Raw genomic sequence first — 24,809 nt, 5'->3', positions numbered from 1 at the left:
CAAGTTCATTAGTTAGGTTGGATGTGCCATGCAAACAGATGAGACCTTATTGATTCCATCTCACAAAAGGAACAAGGTAGGAAGAAAGCTGCAAGGAGGATATTTTTAAGTCATTCTGTATTTATTGGTATTCACTTTATTTTTCCCAGAGAGAAGACATACAATCTGATGTATCCCATTTTAATAAATCCTCTGCTTCTGGATTTACATCCTTAATTTCTGTGACCTCTAATTAAGGCTCAGTACCATCACACAGTGGTTAAAATTATTCCCTGAGATCATGAAGGCTGTGCTTTTAGCCACAGAATATTTTGCCTTACCAAAATTCAGGAGAAAACAGAAAACAGGAAGTCTTTTGGTAGTAGAAGAGGCAGGCAACTTAGGTAGAATTCCTGAGAAAAAGTGTAGAGTCAGTTAATCCACTAATTAATATTTCCCTGACTGTGAACTATTATCTGTTCAATATCGTTAAACATTCTAGAAGGGAAATTCATTTTATTGCCTAGAAAGACACTTTATCACAGTGCTGTGTGAGAGCATCTTGACTTTTGCTAACTGCCTGAGTTGTCATGATGCCTCAGTTTCCAATAAAATGCAGAGTTAGTACTAGTGGATGTGGGAAAAAGAAATCCAGATACAGATGATGAGAAAAAATGGTTATTACATTTAGTGCTTAGCCAGGCCTGCAGTGTTTTTTCAGAATGGTTTGAAGTCAGAACAGTTCATGATCCTCCACAAGTAGGAACGGCAGAGACACTTCCTGGATTATCACCTCAAACCCCAGCCAGATCAGCACACCAAAGCATAAGGCATACGGACATCAGCCAGTGTCTTCCAGTGTTGGTGCACGGACAGTCCATTTTGAAGGGGATGGGGCTCCCAGCAGCCCCCTCTGGGTTTCAAGAAGCCACATTCCAGGAAGGAGCCAGCTCTCCAGGATCGGCTGCTCTTGCATTGTCATGGTTCCTCCGCCCACCCATCCCCCTGAAATGGCACAATGGAATGACTGTGTTCTCTATTGAGGACTTCCCTTTTTAAAAATAAACAAGCAAAAGTTTCCCTAATCTGACCCATATTCAATAGTGGGAGAAGGCAGCCAGTCCCGGGGTGGGGAGTGGGAAAGGAAGCCAGGCGTCAGGCAAACACACTCAGGGACAAGGACGACGTGCAGGACAGTGTGCAGGCCTCTGAAGACAGAAAAGTGAAAGGAAAGTTGAGCGTCGATGGGCTGTGGCACTCCCAGATCATCGTTCCGTGGACACACGATTTCCTTTCTTAGGTTTTCTCGTGGTATTTCTGACAGGCTTTTGCCATATCCTTCAAGAAGTTAGGAACACCATTCTACAAAACAAAGGAGACTGTCACTTCTATGTCTTCATGGTCATTACTCCTGATTCTTTAGGCTATGGCAAAGGTAAACAAAGATGACTCTGAGAATGATAAATATGACTGTCTGATTTCTGCAGAACATGGCACAGAAGACCCAAGGCACAGGTGAGACACTGTTATGTATCTTGGTTTTTGCTAGTAAAAAGATAAGATGATTTTGAGAGACTATTTTTTGAAAAGAAAAAACACAGGAAATGGTATTGGGTTGGACTTTTGGGATTCTAACCTAGTAATCATAGAAAGGACTTCTTTTACAGAATTAGGAAATGGTGAGGGTATGGGGCAAAGGGTAGACTATGTTATTTATTAGTTCATGCTGAGCATTGTGCAAGACATTCCCCAGATACTTCCTTACTTGCCACTACTCTACAGGGTGGTAATACCCTCCCCATTTTCCACAGGGAAGAAATCAACAGCTTCCCTAGATTATACAGACAGAAGCAGGACAAGGACTCAAAATCACACGTGTTTGACTCAAAGCCTGTGCGCTTTGCACTCTCCCAGGGAATGTGCTGAGCCCTCCCGGCAATAAGTAGGCCTCCTACAAAGCACTGAATGGTTCCCATAAAGCCAAGTTCTCCGGCAGTCTCCAGCAATCCGGCCCCTACTGCAGCCCCCTCTCCTTACAGAGAAACAAAACAACAATAACAAAACTGGAGGCTTCCAAGCTTGGACACATCTAGTTGTCTCTTGAGCCAGGTTGGCCTATCAGATTCCTCCCTCCAGAAGCAGACAGAGGTTCAAAAGGCCCCATTTTTCATTTTTCCTGCAAGGAAAAGGCTCCTATCCAGAGGATGCAGAGTGTGGTCCTGGCAGCGTCTTGCTGGTAGGAAGGGTCTAACATTCCAGCTAAGGATTCTTCTCTTTTGTCCCAGCCTTCACATCCTGGGTGTTGGCAACCTTAGACCCAACTGTAGTCACTCAACCAAGGTGCTTCATAAAAGAGCCTCAGTAGGCCCGAGACACAGTGTCTCTTCTGTCTGACAGCTAAGTCAACATTTGTCAAACACACTTCCCCCCGCCTGCCTCCTGGGATCTCACCTTGGCGACCCAATTAATGAGCCAGGAAGGAATTTGGCCACCCGGGTTATCGAAGTAATAGATGAAAACTAGAAAGGAAAATCAGGAAGAGGAAAAATGTTAGAAAGACAACAATAAACCCTGCAAAGATTCTCCCTCTGTCTTCAGGTCCCGAAAGTAAGGAGGGAGGGAACATGGGATTCAGGAGAACTTCTCTCCTCTGCCTTGCCTCCCAGAATATGTATATATGTATGTGTGGGGGTGTATACACCCACACATGTATACACACACAGTTTTGAAAACATAGACACATGCACATTTTGCTGCTACTTATTAAATGCCTGTCAAGTGCTTGACACTTGGATATAGTCTCTCCCTTAATTATTTCTCTCATTAATTATCTTAATAGTACAAGGGAGTTGGTAAGATTAAACCCCCACTTATAAAGGACAACATGAAGACTCAGAGCAGTTGGGTGGCATGTTCAAGGTGACAGATCTGAACAGCTTCAGTATTATGGTTCAGACATTGCCTCACATACAAAGCCACACTGATTCCCGTAGGGCGAGTGGCTGGCTGCCCCTGCTCTACTCACAGCTTTTCTCTGTGCGGCTGGAACTCGAGGCAGGCAGGTCCTGAGTCTGCTGAGCAGGAGCTCTGTCCTCAGGGGCAGTCATGCCAGCCCCCTTGCCACCCCACCCCTGAAGCCTGATGTATGTATCCCCACAACTAGCCTGAAGTGAATTTCTACACCTCGTGGTTTGATTTCCTCTGGGCAATGCAAGAGTCAATAAAGAATGGGTTGAGTCAGATTTAAACATCTACCGTGCACTCAAGCCAGGTTTCTAGGGGTGAACTAAGTCTCTCCCCAGGCTTTGATTCCTTGTTTGTTTTATACTCATGCCCGTTCTCAGAGAATAAGCATCATGCATTTTACATGCCTAACAGTCAGTATGGCCTACATATGGTGGCCCCAGCTGCTTTGCCAACACGCTCCCCAGCTTTACCTTTGCTCCCTTTCTTGCCATCACTCTTGATCACCAGGCTCTGCTTATACTGATTCACCCGGACCACACCAGACCTCTCAGGAATCTGTGGCACAGAGGTGCTCTGGGCTAGGACTACATGGATCTTCTGCCCATCCATGTCCAGGTCTCGCCGCTGCCGGATGTAGATGTACTATACTGTTAGTCAAGGCATGATATCAATGCCAGCATTTCAGATGAACGAAAGGAAACCCTACAAGCCAGAAGCAAAGTGAGATGATTCTATTCCTCCCAACTGGCCCTTGCTCCCTTTAATGGTTCCTCCATTTCTCAGCCCTGTGTCCCTACCTGCACTGAAAGATGGGCCCCATACAACCTGATATTCTCATTTGACAGCATGCATTACCTACTTGGGAATGATTCCTTGAGGCTTTCAATTATACAGGGAAACTACTCCTCCTTTCTTTAAGAAGGCACTATGAGATAGATACGAGGGACTGCTTGCTCACCAACGGTGTGATTCTGCATTTGTTACTCAACCTTTCTGAAGCTGAGTTTCCCTCTGTAGGAAAAGAGGGCTATATTCCCCAGCGGGCAAGCTTAGTGGGGGCACTGGAGAAAGACTGGGGCAGAACAAGTACTCAATAAACACTGGAGTCATTTCACTTTGTCCTGCCCTCCCGCAAAGCCCTGGTTAGTGACCTCTATGCACAGAAGATGGTCAAGCAATGTTACTTACACCTAGTGGTCAGAGGAAGAGCATGAGAACCTGAGTATTCAGTAAGCAGAAGTCCTCTCTGGGTTAACATTGGTTAACCAAGAATAACCAAACCATTTCATCTCTATAAACACAGAGCACTCACTATGTCTATGGTACTATAATAGGGAAGGCAACTGACTCCTAAGAAACTATGAGAGTTACCATCTATTAAGCCCTTACCATAAGCCTTACATATAGCATCAGTTTTGATTCTGAAAAGGTCCCTCTGAATTTGGTGTAAGTATCCTCATCTTACAGATAACAATATTGAAGCTCCAAGAAGTAAAGAAATTTGCCAAAGATCCCATCGCTCAACTGGAACCTGAGTGCAAACCCAGATCTGGCTCTGAAACCTAGCTAGACTTTCATAGCTGGACAGACCTCAACAGAATTTTAGGTTTCACACTAGAAAGGAATTCAAAGCCTAAACAATAATAATTTTTTTAAAACTCTAAGTATTACATAATACACTCACTGTAACAGCAGCAACCATAGCCCCATGCCACCGCAGAATCTCTGCAGCACCCACGGGTCCCAGCCCGCACTCAGGCACCCTGCAGGATATGCTACTGCCCCCGACTCTGGGGACATACAAGTAAAGCTCTTAAATGTTTTGCGGGAGATATGATGTTGCTTTGACTCTGGATTTCTGACATCAAGACCTTTTACATTTTCCTCAAAACAAAATTGTCCCACTTTCTCCCAAAACTTGTTCATCTCATGTGACAGGTATCACCTGACACTTCATTGAGGAAAAATCAACCTGATGTATTGATTAAAACTTGGCAGAGTCTTCAAAAAGTTGAAAGGTCCAGCCTACCAGAGGGCTTATGACCAGAGAACCACCAGTTCACTGAGGCCCAGAGAAGTGAAGGGACTTCCAAAGTCACACAACAAATCAGAGAATGAGCTCACTTTCAGTCTGGGATCTTTGGTTCCAAATGAATGTTCTTTTCCTCTACACTATTCTCTGTTCTCAAAAATTTAACCACTAGTGGAGAGACATGCACATAGAAAGGTTAAAAAACTCATCATCAGATTGTGTGGTATTGGAAAACCAAATACATAGAACTTGAAGTAGTCCCAAGTATCTACCCTAACACCTAACCATCAGTGTCACACTGAGGTCAGAGAGATGGGATCATGGTCACCGCCTGATCAAGGTCACCACCTCTGGAAATAACTGGATGTGCTTCCAAACCTGCCTCTGCCACCCACTAGTTGTTAACCAGAGCAAAGTTCTGGACTTCTCTTTGCCTCAGTTTCCTTAACTGTGAAATGAGGATGATGGTTCTTACTTTGCACAGATGTTGGCAGGATCAGGGAAAACCACATAAAATCTGAGGGATTACTTAATCCACAATTGGTTGAAATACATACCATATGTTGTACAAACTACCTAGCAGTATGTGAACAAGAAATAAGTCCTTATAGAGTTTATAATCTAGTTGGGTCCAAGGAAAACACATAGACTTAGACACAAAAACATACACAAGCAATATACATAAAACACAGCAACACGCTCCTTCTCTTTCCAGAGAATAATTATGTAGGAAATACAGACTTATACAAAGCTAAAGCTAGAAGAGATCCCAGTGATCATCCAGTTGGGTGGTTTCCAAACTTTTTTTTTTAATCCACACAACCCTTTGTTGACAGGATCTTCTGTGGAAATTCAGTGTATAACATACCCTGCTACTGTGATTGAAGAGGACAGTGAAGGAGTGGAAATCTCACCTATCAGTCACCCTGCCCCCTCCCTGCTTGTCCTCAGATTTGCATCCCCCTTCCTAGGCTAGTCCTGAGAGGGCTTCTTAGAACCTTGGAATGTCAGCTAAAACTTCCCACATTCCATTCAACTGTTTTAATGGTAAATGAGGGGAAGAAACATACACCCAATCTGCAGAGCCAACGGTCAAGTAGGGATCATGTGGGATCAATAAAACAGGAGGGGAGAAGGGGAGAGCTGGAAAGTGGGGCCTGAATTCGAGTTCCCATTTGGCCAATAATCATCTATACTTACGCCTCCATCACTTGATCTCTCTGGGTGCCCACTTCTACCTCTGGATTGAGGGAATGTATTAAACACTCTATAAAAAGTTCTTTCCAGGTCCCCGATTCTGTGGCCCCAAAATTTCAAGCCTTAGAACACCTCTCAGGAAAGTTTGAGCTGCCCTCCAGGACCACAATCACAGAGGCTCCACATGGTCAAGCCCAGACATCACACACTGAGGTCTCCAAAAGTCACATAAGAAGCAACAGTTTTAGCATATGCTTCTACAAGAATCAAGGACAATGCTGTCCACACCTGCTGGGCATGCTACCATTGGGCTATGGCCAAGGGGCACAAGAAACACTTAGAAAGCCAAGTAAGAAGGATACATCTCTGTTGGACATGGGAAAAGGGTACTTCACTTGCCAGTAGACCACGGTTTCTCCATTGTATTCGTTTTCATAGAGTTCTAAGGAGAAGAAAAGAAGTTAATGTATCTGGAGCTTCTGGGCTCCAATTAAGCCTAGGTATGATGACCCCTGAGGATATGATAAACCACTAACTCGTAAGGCACAGAATTCTAGAAAAAATCAGACATTCATTAATGCCGAAAGTTTATTGTCCAACAGCAGAGTCTAGTAGACATAAAAACACAGTAAAAAAAATAAAAAGAAAGAAAGAAAAAGAAAATAAAAATAAAAATAAAACAACTCAGCAAAACACGTGCACTGTATAGCACAAGCAAGATTCCCAAAAAGAACGCAATAAAACAAAATCAGGCATCCAAAAACGAATGTTCAGGTTTTTAAATCAGGGCAACCACCAGATGTCACTAGAATCCCAATAGTTTTGCTTTTGAGACCTCTCTTTAGATTTCTTGATCTTTTACAACTAGCCTGGGACTGAGTCACCCAGTCCAGTGTGTTCAGCTGGGAAAAGAAGGTTCCAGGGATGGCAGTATCCTTCCTAAACAGCTAGAAAGTGGCATAACTGTGGCAAACCCTGGGTGTCTTCCTTCTCTCCTATTTCTTTACATTTTACCACAGCTATAAGGACCAGGATTCCTTAATATTCCATCATTATATTGTGTGCAAATAGCAGCCGACTCTCAGTTGGAGAAAGCAAAGGAATTCAATGACAAGCACACCCTCTGACCCCAAGCTGTGCAGTAAGCTTCAAACTAACCATTTAGAGAAGGAACTAAGCCAAGGCTGCTGAAGTAACCATAAGAACCCCTTGAGGAGCTCCTGAAGGGGAAATGCATTATTTAATTCAGCTTTTTAAAGAAAATCTATTAGAAGCAAGTCATGGATTAAAGAGCTTGCCAGGGCACTGGTGCCACAGGAGGCTAACAGCAGCCCTTGAGAGGAAGGGAGAAGTGGCCATGTTACCTTTGCACGCTCAGCCTCACCTCCCCCTTCCTGGACCAGCAATACCAATTCTCCCCCAGAGCATCATCCTTCCCCTCCTCCTCACTATGTAGTTTAAGCAGGACTCGCTCAGCATTAATTTCAGGGCTGGGAAAATGAGCAAGACATGGCCCAGTCATTTGTTCAGGGATGGTGCGTCTGGCCAGAGTCTAGCCTTGTCACTCTAACAAAGTTTGGGCCAAAAAGTGGTTCAGTAAAGGCTCTCAGGTAACTCACAAATATCTAGAAGGATCAGAGTTGGGCTTAGAACCTGAGGATTGTACCAGAGAAGCCAAGCTACTGTTGTGACTAGACTAGACACCCTAGCGTGAATGGCTAGGCTCTGTGGTATCTCCCCCAACATCAGGGAGATACATCAGCCCTACCATCACCAGGAAATTGATCGTGATGCTCCCCGCTTGCTCATGTTGTGCTCTCTCAAATTGAAGCTGCATGTTGTCTTATTGGCAACATCTGTATTACACCACTGAACCATGGCTGCTAAGGAGACTGGGACGGAGAACATCTGGCTTCTCCCCTAAATAGAGGAACATCACAATTCACCCCAGACAGGAATGGTATTTGAAAACACTAAGAGAGCAAAACCATGACAAACATCCACAGGATGCCATGACAGCAAATTGTGGGAATCTGGCTACCATGAGTAGAAAAGTGGAATGTTCATTTCTGTTCCTGTGGGGTTATTTATATGGTGAGACTATAAGCCTGGATCATCTGGGGGCCATCTTTGCCATGATATAACAATCTGCCTGAGAACTGGGTCAACTCAGAACAAAACTAAATCTGGATGGAGAAAGGATTTAAACATTAGATGCAGTGTCCTGGAGGTCAGAAACCCCTGGACTTTTTAATGCCATGAACTGATATTCTTTTTCCTTTACTCACACTGGCATTTGTTAAGTTCTTGTTGCTTGCAACCAAGCACCCTGACTCTGGCAAGAATCTTTTCAGTGCCCCAGGGCTAGTTCTGCAGTTCTAGTCCTCCATGACTGAATGGTGGACGCCAAGCCAGCTCTAAGTGACAGGAGGATCACCTCTTTCATGCCTTTCCGAGTTGTCCATCACTTTCAGGGTCAAATCTAAGCATTGTAGCCTGGTGGCCAAGCTGGGCCCCTGGGGATCTGACCTTTCTCCCACCCTAGCTCTAGATTCTGCTATCCCAACAACCCAATAAAACCAAACTGCTCAGTTTTTGAACATGCCGTGCTGTTTCATGCCTTCCTTGCTTTACTCATGATGTTCCCTGGGCCTCAAATGGCCTTGAACCACTCACCCCCTTACCCTCTCAGCTTCTCACTTTCTCTCCTATACATGTTCTTGTTTTGTGTTTGTTGTTGTTTTTGTTGCTTGCATTCCTGTTGTTTCTAAAACTTTGATTCAACTTCCAAAACAAAGCTTGGATACTACCTCCTCCTTCTGTGACTACTTGGATATATGGGTTGATGACAAAATTACAGTAAGAACAAAGTAGGCCTCGGAGCAAACTGAAGAATGGCATTTGAGAGTATGCAAGGAATCATAAAGACATGTTTTAGCCTAGGATTCAAGACTTTCATGCCAAAATTAAAAATGAAACAGTAGAGATTAAACCGGTTGCTTTCTACTGGCTAGAATAACAACAGATTCTACTTTCTATATGACTTTAAAAAACAGTAAGTCGGGGCGCCTGGGTGGCTCAGTGGGTTAAAGCCTCTGCCTTTGGCTCAGGTCACGATCTCAGGGTCCTGGGATCGAGCCCTGCATGGGGCTCTCTGCTCAGCAGGGAGCCTGCTTCCCCTTCTCTCTCTGACTGCCTCTCTCTACTTATGATCTCTATTCCTCTCTCTCTGCCAAATAAATAAATAAAATCTTTAAAAAAAAAAATAAGTGTCACTCACCTTTAACATATTGGTCCCACTGTTTTCTGTAGTCTAAGTCCATATAGATATCTGCCAGCACAGCCGGTGGGCAATCATCCAGAATACCAAAGACTTTATACGCATAAAGTCCAGTCTGCTATAAAAACAGAACAGGCAGAAATAACCTATTGATTCCCAAATTGACAGACAGCTGGGTTACACAGCATATGAAAAACAGCTGTACTCGCAACACCATTAGTGACTACATCCTCTGTGGTCTTGGTGACATGATGATGAAAAAGCAGATGAGGTTCCTGCTCTCATGAGTCTTATATTTGCTTGTAGACATTGGTGGTGGTAGTGGCTATAAATGCTATCTAGGAAATTTGAATAGAATATTAGGGAAGTTCTATATTTAGTGGTGCCTGGATTGGTGGGGTTTCCCTATGTAATTAGGTGATCAGGAAAGGCTTCTGTGAGAGAAAACCTTTATCAGAACATCTTATTCTAAATATTAGGAGCCAGCCAGGCATGGAAAATTAAGGAAAACTCATTCCTGGTAGGGAGAGAGCCCTCAGACTGATGGACTGGTATGCTGAAAGAACAGAACGCCACAGGGTCCAGAGAACCATGGATGGGGGGGAGAATGGTCAGAGCTGAGTTCACAGAGGTAATGGGAGGCGGACTTCAAAAAGGCTTTGTAAACCAGGGTAAGGGGTAAGGATTTTGTTCTAACTACTACGGAAAACCAATGAGGGACTTTAATTGGGGGAAATAATAAATAAAGAGACGATTCTTGCTGCTTGGTAGAAAGTAATCATAAGGGAGCAAGGAGATAGATTTGAAGACCAGTGTAATGGTCCAGATAAGAGATGATGGGGATCTGAACGAGGAGGTGACAATGTGATGGAGAGAAGTCCATGATTTAGGGATATATTTAGAAGTAATGTCAGCAGGAAGTGCTGGCAGATTGCCTGTGGGTAAAGAGAAAAAGAAGAATTACGTATTAGAACCTCTGCTTCAACACCCAGCATGGGAGCTCCATGTTCTAAGACAGAGAAAAGTTGGGAAGAGGTGATTTGTGGGCTGTGGGGAAATCAAAAATTCTACTTTTGAGTTTGAGATGCTTATTAAACATCCCAGTGAGAGTGTCATATAGGCCGCTAGCATTCAGGGGGACAGGTTACTATTTTGGACATCCATAGGTCATAATGAAACCCAACACATTGTTTTTATCAGTTCCAAGCCAAAATTTTTCAACAGCTTCTTTTTTATTTAAGGAATTTGTGTATAAAGGAAATAACAGCAGTGTCAAATCACATTACTCCCCTTTATTCAGGGAAAAAAAAAACATTTCTAGATTTGAAGGTATAAGAGAGTCTCCCCCCAACCCCCCTTTTTTTTTCAGGTGAGGCTGTGAGGTTCTGGGCTGGAGTAGGCCATGCTACACATTTCATTATCTGTCCAACAGCAGCTAACAATTCCTGACTCTCCCCTTGCCTAAAGGCTCTGTCCTTAAGATTAAACCCCAAAGGCTTTTAGATTAATTTCCATGCAAAAGCAAATAAAAATGATGCTTTTTGAATGACACATTATTCCACGTGCTAAAGAAATGTTATTGACTAGTGAACATGAATAAAACTATCCTCTGAAACCCAATGCCAAGGAGTGACATGAAGTCAAGAGGTAACATGGTGAAGCTTTCTAGAGATCTTGAGGCTGCAAGTGCTTCCTTGTTCAGGGAGTATAACCCAGGGAAATACACTTCTCAGTTCAGGAATCTCACAGATACATTAAAATACCTGGTAAGAAACAGAAGATGGCATTGGAACTGAATTCATAAAATTCTTCCAGATCTAGAAGTATATGACTTTATACCAAGGGTTTCCAACCAGCAAATGACAAACTAGTAGATCTGAACCCCTCACGGGCTGTGCCATGGATACCCCAAAGGAAGGGCAGACATCAGGAGAAACATCTCCTCCTCTCTTCTGTCCTTTCCCCTACACATACAGGAAGATAGTGAGGGTTTATACATACCCACCTGCTTATAAATCATCTTTGGAAGAGAAACCATTAGTTCCCTATTCAAACATATTGGGGCCCCACTTTCTGTACACACTGACTGAGCAAAAGGGATAATTATGTGTTGAGATGGTCATCTCAGCTCACATGAGTTAACTGGTTATCTGGATAAATTAAGACAAACTGTTTCCTTAAAGTGGTTCCCTTCCCCCTTCTGAATTTAATCACTGACCTAAGTGACCTCAGTCCTATACATTTTACAAAAAAGAAAAACAGAAAGCCCTCTTAGGAAGAAAAAAATACAACAATGTGATTTACGTGAATACAGAAGAATGAACTATTGTTACAATTTCCTTTAAACACTCCCTTCGTGGCAGAACTGAGAAATGCCAGGACTCAGAGGAACAAAATACTTGGTACCACTTCCCTCACTTATCAGTTAAATGTTCTTTTCAAGTAACGTAGAGGCCACCCAAATTCTTGGATCAAGGCACTTTTTCGCCCATTATTTCTTCCTACAAAGGATCTCAGCAAATTGTCTTTAAAAACTGAATTTTTTATAACTGTAGAAATAATATTCATTATAGGAGAAGTAGAACATGCCAAAAAAAGAGAGTAAGGAAAATAAAAATGGCATGTTACTCCATAATCCACAAAGACCTACTTTAATATTTGACATATTTAAGCACATAAATACTTGTGTATGTTACAAAATGGGAATGATACAGTTTGAACTTGTATTCTTATTTTTAACAAGCTATGGAGAGATCAAACCTAATTTAATGCTTCTCATGAGTCAACATCCCCAATATTTTTAAAATATAAATATTCCTGGAATAATCTATCATTTCATATGGACCAAGTTTGTCCTCAATTCTAATTTTTTCATTACAAAAACTTCCTTAGAAGTTTGGGGGTAGAGGTTATTACCATTTTAAGGTTCTTTATGCTTATAAACCTTTAAGAAGTTTGTACCAATTTATACTCTTGCCAGTAGCACAGGAGCATCTCAAAAGGATTGGGTGCCATTGTTTATACAAACAATTTGATAGGGAAAAAAGCATGAAACTTAGCTTGATTTGGGCAGTTTTTATTACTGATGTGTAAGGTCTCCTTAAAATTGGAAGATGGGGAGGAGAAGTGAGCTGGGGGAAATCAGAGGGGGAGATAACCATGAGAGACTGTGGACTCTGAGAAACAAAACAGAATTTTGGAGGGGAGAGGGGTGGGGGGTCGGGTGAGCCAGGTGGTGGGTATTAAGGAGGGCACGTATTGCATGGAGCACTGGGTGTGATGCATAAACAATGAATTTTGGGACACACACAAAAAAATTAAATTTAAAAAAATTAGAAATAAAATTTTTCTGCATATATGTCTCTAAAATTACTAGTACTTCAATAAATGATTCCAAAAAAGTTTAGGCAAGAGGTTACTGCCTTTCCTGAAGCTCCTCCAGAAACCATTTCTAAGCATGTCTCCATTTCTTTATCATGTTGTAAAACATGGTGTATACTTTTGTAATGCTCCATTTATAAATAAAGTAAAAATTATTCAGTGGTAGAGAATCAGTAAATATCTTCTGTAGAAAGAAACAGAAGATTTCGCATAGCATACATTACCTTCTTTCTTGCTAAGAGAACCTCTGTGGCAGTATACACAGCTAACTTTGCTGGTCTCCTATGCAGGTTTGAATATGGATGTTTGGAGCTGCAGCAGCTGTTTGTAATGAAGAGGTAACCAACAGAAGGATAAAGAGTAAAAAGACGCAAGCATTTTACTGGCATCACTGATCAGCTACACCAGTGCCAGCAACCACTGACTTCTGCCCTACTTTTTTTTTTTTTTTAATTAACATATAATGTATTATTTGTTTCAGGGCTACAGATCTGTGATTGATCAGTCTTACACAAATCACAGCGCTCACCATAGCACATACCCTCCCAAATGTCCATCACCCAGCCACTCCATCCCTCCCACACCCCTCCCCTCCAGCAACCCTCAGTTTGTTTTCTGAGATTAAGAGTCTCTTGTGGTTTGTTTCTCTCTCTGGTTTTGTCTTGCTTCATTTTTCCCTCCCTTCCCCTATGATCCTCTGTCTTGTTTCTCAAATTCCTCCTATCAGGGAGATCATATGATAATTGTTTCTCCGATTGACTTATTTCACTCAGCATAATACCCTCTGGTTCCCTCCACATTGTTGTAAGTGGCAAGATTTCAGTTTTTTGGTGGCTGCATAGTATTCCTCTGTGTGTGTGTGTATACACTCACAGACACACCACATCTTTATCCATTCATCTGTTGATGGACATCTAGACTCTTTCCATAGTTTGGCTATTGTGGACATCACTGCTATGAACATTGGGTGCACGTGCCCCTTTGGATCACTACATTTGTATCTTTAAGGCAAACATCCAGTAGTGGGATTGCTGGGTCATAGGGTAGCTCTATTTTTAACTTTTTGAGGAAACCCTCTACTGTTTTCTAGAGTTCTGCCCTACTTGTTAAGTGAGAAAAATAAACCTCATTGAATTACTGTTAGTACAGTTTCCTGTGGTATTGCGATGATACACGTAAGAGAGGAAGATTTGTGTCATAAGATTCATATTTATATTGTGAGTCACATGGGTGTTTACCATGTAGACTTAAACCACCCTTCAAAGTAAATCTGCCCATAAAGTACACCATACCAGATAAATACCAAAAAGTCTTAAGTATATCCTACTCAAACTCAGAAAAGAAAAAGAGAAAATTGACCTATAGAGGAACATACATGTGGATTACACCAGGCATCTCATCAGAAACCATCCATGTAAAAAAAGAGTGGAGTAAAATATATAGTATACTGAAAGTAAAAAGCCATCAATTTGAATTCTACATCCAATGAATCTGTCCTTCAAAAGTGAGAAGAAATAAGTTTTTCAGACAAATAAAAACTGAAGGAATTCATCAGCAGAGACCTATTCTGGAAGAAATGTTAAAAGATGTTCAAAGAAAAAAAATGATAAGTCAGAAACTCAGATCTACATAACATAAAAAATTCCTGTTTTATTGTCTTCAAGCTTCTTGAAGGTATGAACTTTGTCTTACTCATCAGGTATCACCAGGGCTTAGCATAATGTCAGGTACACAACAGGTCCTAAAGACCACTTGAATGAGTACATGGACAAATAATTTGGAGTTGTTTTGTTTGTTTGTTTGTTTTTTATTAACCCAAAGGTGGCTATGGAAACATGTCTATCCTAAACTAAATGGCAAGATAAGATTGTTAGGTCTATCTCTAAGTTTTTTGGGGTCTTAAAAACACACTAAAACTCCCAGGCTAAAATTCAAAGATTCACATTTGCATGGATGCTCCCTTTTTTATATATATAATTTTTAAAAAAGATTTTATTTATCCATTGGAGAGAGAAAGTGAGAGAAAGCAGGAGGGGGAGAAGGTCAGAGGGAGAAGCAGACTCCCCACAGAGCCGGGAGCTCTATGCAGGATTTGATCCCGGGACTGGGATCATGACCTGAGCTGAAGGCAGTCACTCAACCAACTGAGCCACCCAGGTGCCCCGGACGCTCCCTTTCTTACAAGAATATATCCATTTGTGGGGCACCTGAGTAGCTCGGTCATTAGGCGTCTGCCTTCAGCTCAGGTTGTGATACCACGTCCTGGATGGAGCCCCGCGTTGGGCTCCCTGTCCAGCAGGAAGCCTGCTTCTCCCTCTCCCATTCCCCCTGCTTGTGTTCTCTCTTCTACTGTCTCTCTGTCAAAATAAATTTAAAAAAAAAGAAAAGAAAAGAAAAGAAAAGAATATATTCATTTGCATAATTTCTCTGAAGGATAAACTAGCCTCACAAAATAATGTCAGGGGATGGTGAGCTTGTGAAAAAAAACAAACTATTCCCACTGGAGGTCCACTAGAATTCTCCTTCTGCCCACACATGTTGACTCTGATGTCAAAAGAAGGTTGGAAGACCAAGCAAGAACCTTATTTCACTCTCCATTGCTCCAATTCAGCCCTGGTTCACCCTGATATTGGTATGGTATCATGACCAAGGATCCAGAATGTCCAGATCCTTACTGACAAGTCACTTCTCCTCTCAAAGGGTGCCCAAGGCCCAATGACAATCAGAGTTTTATTAATAGTCACCTCCTGTGAATCCCATATAGGAATTTGATAAAAGACAGGGTAAGGGCACAAAGCGTGGCTTGTATCTAGAGACAGAAGGGGGTGTCCTAACCCCTCTACTCTCATCCCCCCAATTTAAATCTTGGGACCAACATTCTCATACAGTCTCGTACCACATGTTCATCCTGAGAGAAGTGAGGAGGGGAAGACCTGAGGCTCTGACACATCCAACCAGTTGTGTGCTCAGGAAGATGGAAAAGGACGAGGGAGAGAGAGTATGAGCAAGAGAGCGTAAGAGCTGGCCTCCATCTCTACCAGGTAGAAGCGTGCCACACATGGGTGCTCTGCACTCAGACATGGCCCACTAGTAAAATATGACTTGGTAAGTGTCTCAGGTTCAATAACTGTTCTATCACTCATGGTGGTAACTCCTCTTCCCTTAGCAGAGAGGCAGAAGGGTGAGAGAAGGGGCAGAACTGTCCTAACATCTGGGAGGCACTCATGACGCAAATCAGATTATGATATCTCCTGCGGGGGTGGTACTGAAAACTTTTCATCCACGGAGATAAATCTGTTCTTGTGGGAGTTTAATCTGTGTTTCCTCTGAAAGGCCAGACTTTCTCTTACTCAGCCTGGCTAAACACAATTTTCCTAAGAGTGCTGGGGTTTTGTAATTCAGTAGGTGCACAGCATTGAAAAGAACAGTTCCTGGAAAAGAACTGTCTGCTCCTCACCACACTCTTTGATTAGAAGACCCAATGAAAGGACAGAGGCACAATGCAGACAGTCCCTTCGCACAGTGCCACACATTTAGACTTATAAATGTTAAGTCAAGCCATTAACCAGATCAGCTCAGACCACTATTCGCTTGGTCTAAATTGAGGTTTTGAAGCCCTGCAGACTGCTTTCAGACTGTCTGTTGGCATGTCACAAGGTCCACTGGGATGGTAACACAGCCCAAAGCTCCAACAAGACCTGACTGTAGATCACTGGGAATGCTTTTGTAAGTGGCCTGTGGCCCTTCTCTACCCGCGGGACTGACTGCTCAGCACAGCTCAGAGGTCAACATTCACTCCCAAGTGGCCACTAACTTAAAAATCAAGAAGAGTGAGACATCAATTGGACGTTGCTTTTGTCTTACAATATTCCTTTTTTCCACTCTCATCTTTCCATTTCTACATCTTCTGTAAGGTACTCCCCTCCTCTTGACATCAGAACCCCCACCCTCTGTCCCTCAACACCATGCTGGATGTCCCATACATCGGTGATACTCAAAGTGTAGTCCCTGGACTGGTAGCTTCAGCAGCACTTGGAAACTGGTTAGAAATAAAACACCAACAGAAGAAGAAAAAGAAATATAATGCAAACTTTCATGCCCCATACCAATCCACTGAACCAGAAACTGGGAGTGGAGTCTGGATTCTTAATTTTAACAAACCCTTTGGGTGATTCTGCTGCATGCTGAAGTCTGAGTACCACACTGCCATATATAATTTCATTTCATGACTGCTGAGAGGTCAGTATCATCCTGAAAGGTAAATACTGCCCTTGTTTTGTAAGAAAAGTAACTTTATCACCCTGCTAAAAAGTGGGGCCTGGCTCCTGGCTAGTCTCCAACCCTAGCTTTACCCATCTGTATCCTTCTGGCTCTCCCAGGAAAACACGGCAAGCTCAGCCTGGCTCAGGGACTCACACTCAGCATTCCCTCCACCATGGTGATTTAAAACCCAGCATGTCCATTTGAATCTCATGGGAAGGCTTAATGTTAAAAACAACAACAACAAATCATTTTATTATGAAGAATTTCAAACACACACAAATGTAGGGGGGAAAAAGTAGATGAGCCCCAATAATGAAAGGGGAATTTTCCCAAAGGACTACCCAAGCCCCAACCCAGATCAATTAAACCTGGGATTCCAGGATGGGGTGATTATGTCTTTATAGCTTCCTGGGTGATTCTAATGTGCGTGAGCTTTGACAAACATTGTCTGGTACCTTTCTGCTCCAGAAAGTTGCATGATGCCATCTCCCACTTCATTCCTATCTCCACTCAAATGCTAACCTCTGCAGAGGGGCTCTCCAGATTCCCTTATCTTAAACACATCACATTGCCCACAGCTACCACCGCCACATCACCTCTCTATCCCTTCATGCCAGTTTACTTTATTCATAGCATTTTTCACCCAACATTTCATTATATACCATGCGTTTACTCTCATCAGTGAGTGTCATTCGTTCAAACAGTGTGTGCGTCTTCCTGTTCACTGCTTATCCCCAGTGCCTGTGAGGGATGGGAGGCATCTAATGAACATTCTCTGAATGAAAAGATGGATGATAGTGGACATAATGGGGATTTTAACCCAGGACAAGCTGCTTCCAAAACCCATGTTCTTCCCATAATACCACATGGCAGCTTTGGGCTGGTTTCCCCCAGTCTCCAGAAAGTAGCTCTTGCCTTGAACCAAGCTGTAAATCTGGTGCTGAGCTTACCAAAGTAGGCTGGTTCGTGTCTAGTTACCAGCCACAGGGTCTCGTGCTGCTCACTTCATGACTCTGGGTCTTATTTCTAACTATAAAATAGGTAAATAAGCCTGTCCCTACCTACCTTCCAGATTGGTTTACAGGGATAAAGGAAACTTAACACGTGACAGCATTAAATTAAATCACCATGTAAAGGTAAGTTATTCATATTACTACCTGGGGAGGAGAAAAAGAGAAAAGAGAATGGAAACAGAGCAGGCAAAGGGAGCACAGAAAAGAAGTGAAAGGAAAAGATGATGGTGTTGGACAGAATGGTTTCAAAGAAACTTTCAAAGTCCAAAAATTCTGTGATTTAATAGGAAAGGAGGAAATTAAAAAGTATCAAAATACTGTATATCAAAAGTAGCCATCTGTCCAAGAACATGATTCAGAATTAGTTATCTACTTTTAAAAAAAAGCTATAATCTTTTTTAATTTTAAAATATAATTTAATTGTTACAGTGGAAAACTCAAATGCCTCTATACTTACTTCAACCTTTTCAAAACATGTAATAAAAGATCATCATCAGAGCTCAGGCTGGACCAACATAAATGGCTAAACATCATCCAGATGTAGGCCTGGCTTTATTACAATGGGGATACTCATCTACAGAATATGGTCCTTGGGGCGCCTGGGTGGCTCAGTCTGTTAAGTATCTGCCTTTGGCTCAGGTCACAATCCCAGGGTCCTGGGATTGAGCCCTGCATCTGACTCCCTGCTCAGTGGGAGGTGTGCTTCTCCCTCTCCCTCTGCACCTCCCCCACTGCTTGTGCACGCACTCTCTCTCTGCCTCTCTCTGTCTCTCTCTCTCAGTCAAATAAATAAATAAAAATCTTAAAAAAAAAAAAAAAAAAAAAGAACATGCTCCTTACACAAATCATGGTAAACACTTCGATAAAGAGGGTCCCTTTTGCATGGGTACTACATGTAAATTTACTCCCGCAAAACTCGAGCAACCCAAGAAGATTTACCAGATTACCCATCTCAGTTTCCCTTTATGGGAATGCCAAGAAAAATTTGAATAACTAGGGGCGCCTGGGTGGCTCAGTGGGTTATGCCTCTGCCTTCGACTCGGGCCATGGTCTCAGGTTCCAGGGTCAGGCCCTGCATCGGGCTCTCTGCTCAGTGGGGAGCCTGTTTCCCCCTCTCTCTATCTGCCTCTCTGCCTACTTGTGATCTTTCTCTGTGTCAAATGAATGAATAAAATCTTTTTAAAAATTAGAGTAATTAACAAGAAAATGGGGAAAGATGGGGGGACTCAAGGCACTCATCTCAACAGAGTCAAAATCTTTAGATGGCTCTTTAGAAACAGGATGAATGAAGCAGATATTGATGGGGTTGAGGCAAAAGGCTTAATACAGCATCTTCGAAAGTTAGGGACCCCCTGGTGGCCCTTCAACATTAAAGGGTCCCAGATAAGTCCACTCTGTTTATCCCAGTTGTTGGAAAGCAAAGACAACAGTAAAAAACCTTACCTGAACTCACCTGCACAAATGGTCAGGTAGATTAATCAAGATGAAGATTGACAGAGGGGCCCCGGTCTTCCGGTCTGACCCCCAGCTGGACCTTGGCCTGAGGACCCAAGGCCATATGCACTCATGTGGGTAAAATGGCTTGGGTGGGTAGAAGAAAAGACATGTAACAGTAACATGAAGAGTGAATTAAACACCACTGGCGCATAAGACAGATAAAGGGCTTTGGGGCAGATAGGTGCAGGTCTACCCAGACTGTGAGGCAAGGTAATTTCACTTTTGATAAGATGTGGTATTCAGAGGAAAAGATTTCTTAACTAGAAATTAGAAGGAATTCCTTTCTGGGAGTAAGGTAAAACATGGGAGTCAACCTGGAAAGAAAATGAAGCTTTAAGCAAAGTGGGCCAGACAGCAAATAATGCTGCTAGAACCCAGTAAGGATTCTAGGAAAGGGCTCATACCCTGACCCAACAGAGCCTCTTGCTATTTTAATACAGATGGAATTCAAAGTGGCCATGGATGGCCCTTCATCCTAGCTGCTGAGGCCCAAGGGCACACCTAGTAGAATCCCATGGCCCTTTAAACTTTAGAGCAGTTACCTGGGAGCACCTGTGATTTACATCAGTGTAGCATGACCTCCCCCTCATCACAGAGCAGTTCAACCATAGTATAAGACATATAGTATGCTTAGTAAGGGTGGGAGCTATTCTAAAGACCACTGAAATCCTCCCAACCAGAGGGAAGCGGGCCCTGCTACGGAAAAATGCACAATGAAAACAATACACAGTACGAAGCCAGGCACTGCCTCAGCTCACAGGCACAAAAGCAAAAGAGCACAGGTCCATTGGAGGGGTAAAGAGTAGAGTGGTCTGGGCTGGCTAGAGGACAAGGGATGTGCAGATGAGTCAGGGACAAAAAGCTAGAAATGTAAGTTGGAACCAAACTAGTTCAGTACAGTCAACAATTTCTGACAGTACAGCTTACCATTTTTCCAACTTTACAAAATCACAAAAGCAATATGAATTCAGTAGAAACTGTACTTTGAGTTTGGAATTTTGATCTTTCCCAGGGCTAGTGATACGTGGTACAGTACCTTCTCCTGTTGCTGAGCAGGGGCTGTGAGCCACAGGGTCGACAACTGATACAACTGTTCTGTACCCATACAATCATTGTTTCTCACTTTCAGTACACTATTCAATAAATTACATGATACTCAATACTTCAGTATAAAACAGGTTTTGTGTTAGATGTTTTAGCCCAACTGTAGGTTAATGAAAGCATTCTGAGCACAGTGAGGATCAGCTAGGCTAAGCTATGATGTTTAGTAGGGGAAGTGTATCAGATGCATTTTTTTAAAGATTTTATTTATTTATTTGACAGACAGAGACCACAAGTAGGCAGAGAGGCAGGCAGAGAGAAATAGAGGAGTCAGCAGGCTCTCTGCTGAGCAGAGAGCCCGATGTGGGGCTCGATCCCAGGACCCTGTGATCATGACCTGAGCCGAAGGCAGAGGCTTCAACCCATTGAGCCACCCAGGTGCCCCTCAAATGCATTTTTGACTTAAGGTATTTTCAACTTATGATGGGTTTATCAGGATGTAAACCCATCATAAGGTGAGAAATATCTATATAGCCTACATGGCAGCATTTGCCTTCTTTCAGAGAGGGAGAGCAGAAAGGAGCCTATTTATAGGACAGGTATGGAAGTGGACCGCTGAGCTCTGATTCCAATTCAAACCCTCAGCAATCAACCTCTCCACATAGTCCTTTTCATATAGGTAAAAAAGGTGATAATTACAGTATCTTATATTAAGGATAACGTGAGGCTACTAGGTATCTATTCATACAGGATACAAAGTGCTGACTGGAAGAGGCACATGCAGCCCAATGTCTATGGCAGCATTATCAACATAGCCAAAATATGGAAAGAGCCCAAATGTCCATGGACTGATGAATGGACAAAGAAGATGTGGTAAATATACACAAAGAACTATTACTCTGCCACCAAAAAGAATGAAATCTTGGAGAGGTGTCATTTCTCTTCAGGCCCTATGTACTCCAGTCACAGCATGATGTTTGTTCACAACGACTGCAAGGTGTTCAGATTCTGTAAATCCAAGTGTCATAAAAACTTTAAAAAGAAGCAGAATCCTCACAAGTTCAGGTGGACTAAAGCATTCCGTACAGCAGCTGGTAAAGAGCTTACAGTGGATAATTTATTTCAATTTGAAAAACGTAGAAATGAACCTGTCAAATACCAGTGAGAGCTGTGGAATAAAACTATTGTTGCAATGAAGAGAGCTGAAGAGATCAAACAGAAGTGCCAAGCTAAATTTATAATGAATGGATTAAAGAAAAATAAAGAATTAGAGAAAGTTCAGGACATCAAAGAAGTCAAGCAAAACACTCATCTTATCCGGGACCCTCCTGCAGGCAAAGAAAAGCACCTGGAAGAAAAAATGGTGCAGAAATTACAACAGGATGTGGACATGGAAGATGCTTTTTTAAAAATCTCACTAACTCTTTCTATAAGCGCTTTTAAAAATCTCTTAGGAGACTACAAACTTCTAAATCTCAATTTATATTTTAAGTAAGGTCACGCAAATGAAAGGTAATTAAAAACACGTCTCTCTGACATGGATGGAACTAGAGGGTATTATGCTGAGCGAAATAAGTCAATTGGAGAAAGACAACTATCACATGATCTCCCTGATATGAGGAAATGGAGATGCAATGTGGGGGGTTTGGTGGGTTTGAGAAGAATAAATGAAACAAGATGGGATCGGGAGGGAGACAAACCATAAGAGACTCTTAATCTCACAAAACAAATTGAGGGTTGCTGGGGGGGAGGGAGAGGGTGGTGGGATTATGGACATTGGGGAGGGTATGTGCTATGGTGAGTGCTGTGAAGTATGTAAACCAGGCGATTCACAGACCTGTACCCCTGGGGTTAATAATACATTATGTGTTTATAAAAACATTTAAAAATTATATTTAAAAAAACCCACGTCTCTCCTACATTGCTGTCATTATGGATGTTAGATTGCATCTCCATTGTTAAACCCACTCAGAGTTGCATTTATGTAAGTCATCAAAATTCTCTTTGTAAATACAAGTGTGGACATAAAATGGTCCTGCCACTTAGATAGTGGCACTAGGCAGATTTATGTGAACCAACGACAAAAATTCATGGCTAGCAATATGTAAAATAAATTTTCTTTGTAGTAAGAAAAAAAAAAAGAATGAAATCTTGCCCTTTGCAACAATATGAATGGAACTAGAGTGTATTATGCTAAGTGAAATAAGTTCAAGAAAGACAAATATCATGATTTCATTCATGTAGAATTTAAGAAACAAAAGAGATGAACAAAGGGAAGGGCAAGGAAAAATAAAAACAGAGGGTGGCAAACCATAAGAGAGTCTGTCGTTAAGAGACTGGGGCTGCTGGAGGGGAGGTAAGTAGGAGGATAGGCTACATGGGTGATGGAGGGTACTTACTAGGATGAGCACTGCGTGTTGCATGTGAGAAATAAATTACTAAATGGTACTCCTGAAACCAATACTACAGTATATTCAAATTAACTAACTTGAATTTAAATAAAATTAAAAATTTAAAAAAAAAAAAAAAAGACTGACGTGGAGAGTAGGTCAATACCTATAAAGCACTTAAACACTTCCTGGAACATAAGAAAGCCTGCAATGTGTGAGCTATTACACTAGATAGTTTTAGCATTAATTCTGCAACCAACAGTGCCACTGAAAGCAGAGTGGTTAAGACCCCGGGGTATCCTTCCGGTGCTTGAGCAGACTGTAACATGTAGGAGGGCAGGGATCAGAGAGGTGGAAGGCCAGGAAGCTAGTTGAAGAGGTCACGGCAATTTTAAGTGAGAGGTAGCATCCGAAGCGGCAGCCACAAGGAAAAGAAGAGGGAAGGGAAGTGGGCCAGTTACCAGAATGTCTGAGCAGTCACATTGACAAAACCTGGCAAATGCCTGAATATGGCTGGTAAGGAAAATGAAATAGAAGAATAAAGGATTTTGTCTGAAAGGATGTCCATTTTTGCACCAAGCCAACGACTGAAATTACACTCAGTAATTAATTCTGCCTGCTCTGGGCTGTGAGCTTGTTCATCTTGTACACCCTGTGGCTCTGCTACACACACACTCAGAATGCCTCCTTACTTCTCTGCCAGGAAGCCTTGATTTCACTTACCCTGCCTAAAGGTGACTTTTTAACCCATGCGTCATGCAGCTGCTGTCACAGGGTAACTGATAACAGATCTCAGGTGCACTGCAATCTTTCCACCTGGATAGCTTGCTACCTAGCTTCAAAGCTAGCTACCTGGTTTCAAAGGCCTCTGGGAGCACCTGACGACTTGCTTAATAACCAACTCCATTCCTCCTGCCCTTTAAATTAATCTTTCTCTTAAAGCTTCAGACGAATGTATTAAGTGCATCTTGCAAAGATGCGGCAGCCATGAACAGAAACAAGCCACTAAAATGGGAGATGACAGTAGCTTCCTTCCCAGGCACGCTGCTCGGCACTCACACTATCATCCTGCACACCCACCCAGTCTCCGAGAAGCCCAGTCTCCTTGCCTCCTATATGCAAACCCTAAGGCTCCCCCCCCCCCCACCGACACACACACACCAGTGGCACACACCAGTGGCACACACCCGGAAGGGGTACCTACGTCCCTTGCAGGAAAGTGCATGGGGCCAAGACTCAGGAAACCCACGTTTTAACTCCCCGCTTAACTTCCAGAGGACCACTCCCCCTACTTGATCCAAAGCCAAATGCAGTGCTCGGGCCCTCAGACCTGAGGTTGAATTGGATGCCCTCCCAGCGGCAGGGGGCAGTCAGCTGCAGGCACTGCCCCCTGTGTTCGCTCCTCCCAGCTCCGCGTGGCCAATTCAGGTCCTGACTTCCGCGGCCGGAACCCCACACTCCCCCGGGAAGCGTGCCCCTGGCGAGCGACAGCCCAGGCTCCTCCAGCGGGCCAGATGCTACCTCGTCCAGCCGCCTGTAGATTTTGAAACCTTCGTGCTCCATCAGCAGCTCCCAGTCATTCCCAACCCGCCCGAACTGCTGGAGCTCGTCACAGGCATTCTGGAACTGCTCCTCGGAGAAGCCTCCAAACGCAGACTCCATCTTTCCACCGCCCCGGGTTGTCCGCCAGCCGCCGAGGCCACTGACCTCTGGGGTGTGCGTTCGGGGCGGGCCGAGAGAGTGGTCCAGCGTGATTGGCAGGGAACAGA

General features: G+C 43.0%; 1 protein-coding gene and 1 pseudogene across 3 annotated transcripts; one reads left to right on the top strand and one right to left on the bottom strand.

Moving 5' to 3' along the window:
• Positions 1 to 100: 100 nt before the first annotated feature.
• Positions 101 to 24,809, bottom strand: PCTP (phosphatidylcholine transfer protein). Of its 3 annotated transcripts, none has more exons than XM_059148606.1 (6): positions 24,562 to 24,809; positions 9,456 to 9,570; positions 6,538 to 6,617; positions 3,417 to 3,588; positions 2,431 to 2,498; positions 101 to 1,341 (listed from the first exon to the last, which is right to left on the bottom strand). In XM_059148606.1, exons 1-6 carry the CDS (start codon positions 24,700 to 24,702, stop codon positions 1,276 to 1,278), a joined length of 642 nt encoding a protein of 213 aa, XP_059004589.1. In that variant the 5' UTR covers positions 24,703 to 24,809; the 3' UTR covers positions 101 to 1,275. The 3 variants fall into 3 exon arrangements, with proteins under 3 accessions (XP_059004589.1, XP_059004588.1, XP_059004590.1); XM_059148605.1 differs by having other exon boundaries at positions 9,456 to 9,573; positions 24,562 to 24,806; XM_059148607.1 differs by lacking the exon at positions 24,562 to 24,809 and adding an exon at positions 19,566 to 20,009 and having other exon boundaries at positions 9,456 to 9,573.
• LOC131816653 (probable ribosome biogenesis protein RLP24) lies at positions 21,190 to 22,145 on the top strand (annotated as a pseudogene).

The sequence above is a fragment of the Mustela lutreola genome, chromosome 15 (genome assembly GCF_030435805.1).
Source record: "Mustela lutreola isolate mMusLut2 chromosome 15, mMusLut2.pri, whole genome shotgun sequence".
Taxonomy (NCBI): Eukaryota; Metazoa; Chordata; class Mammalia; order Carnivora; family Mustelidae; genus Mustela; species Mustela lutreola.
Note: the sequence above shows the minus strand (reverse complement) of the source record. Positions and strands in the feature narration are given on the sequence as shown.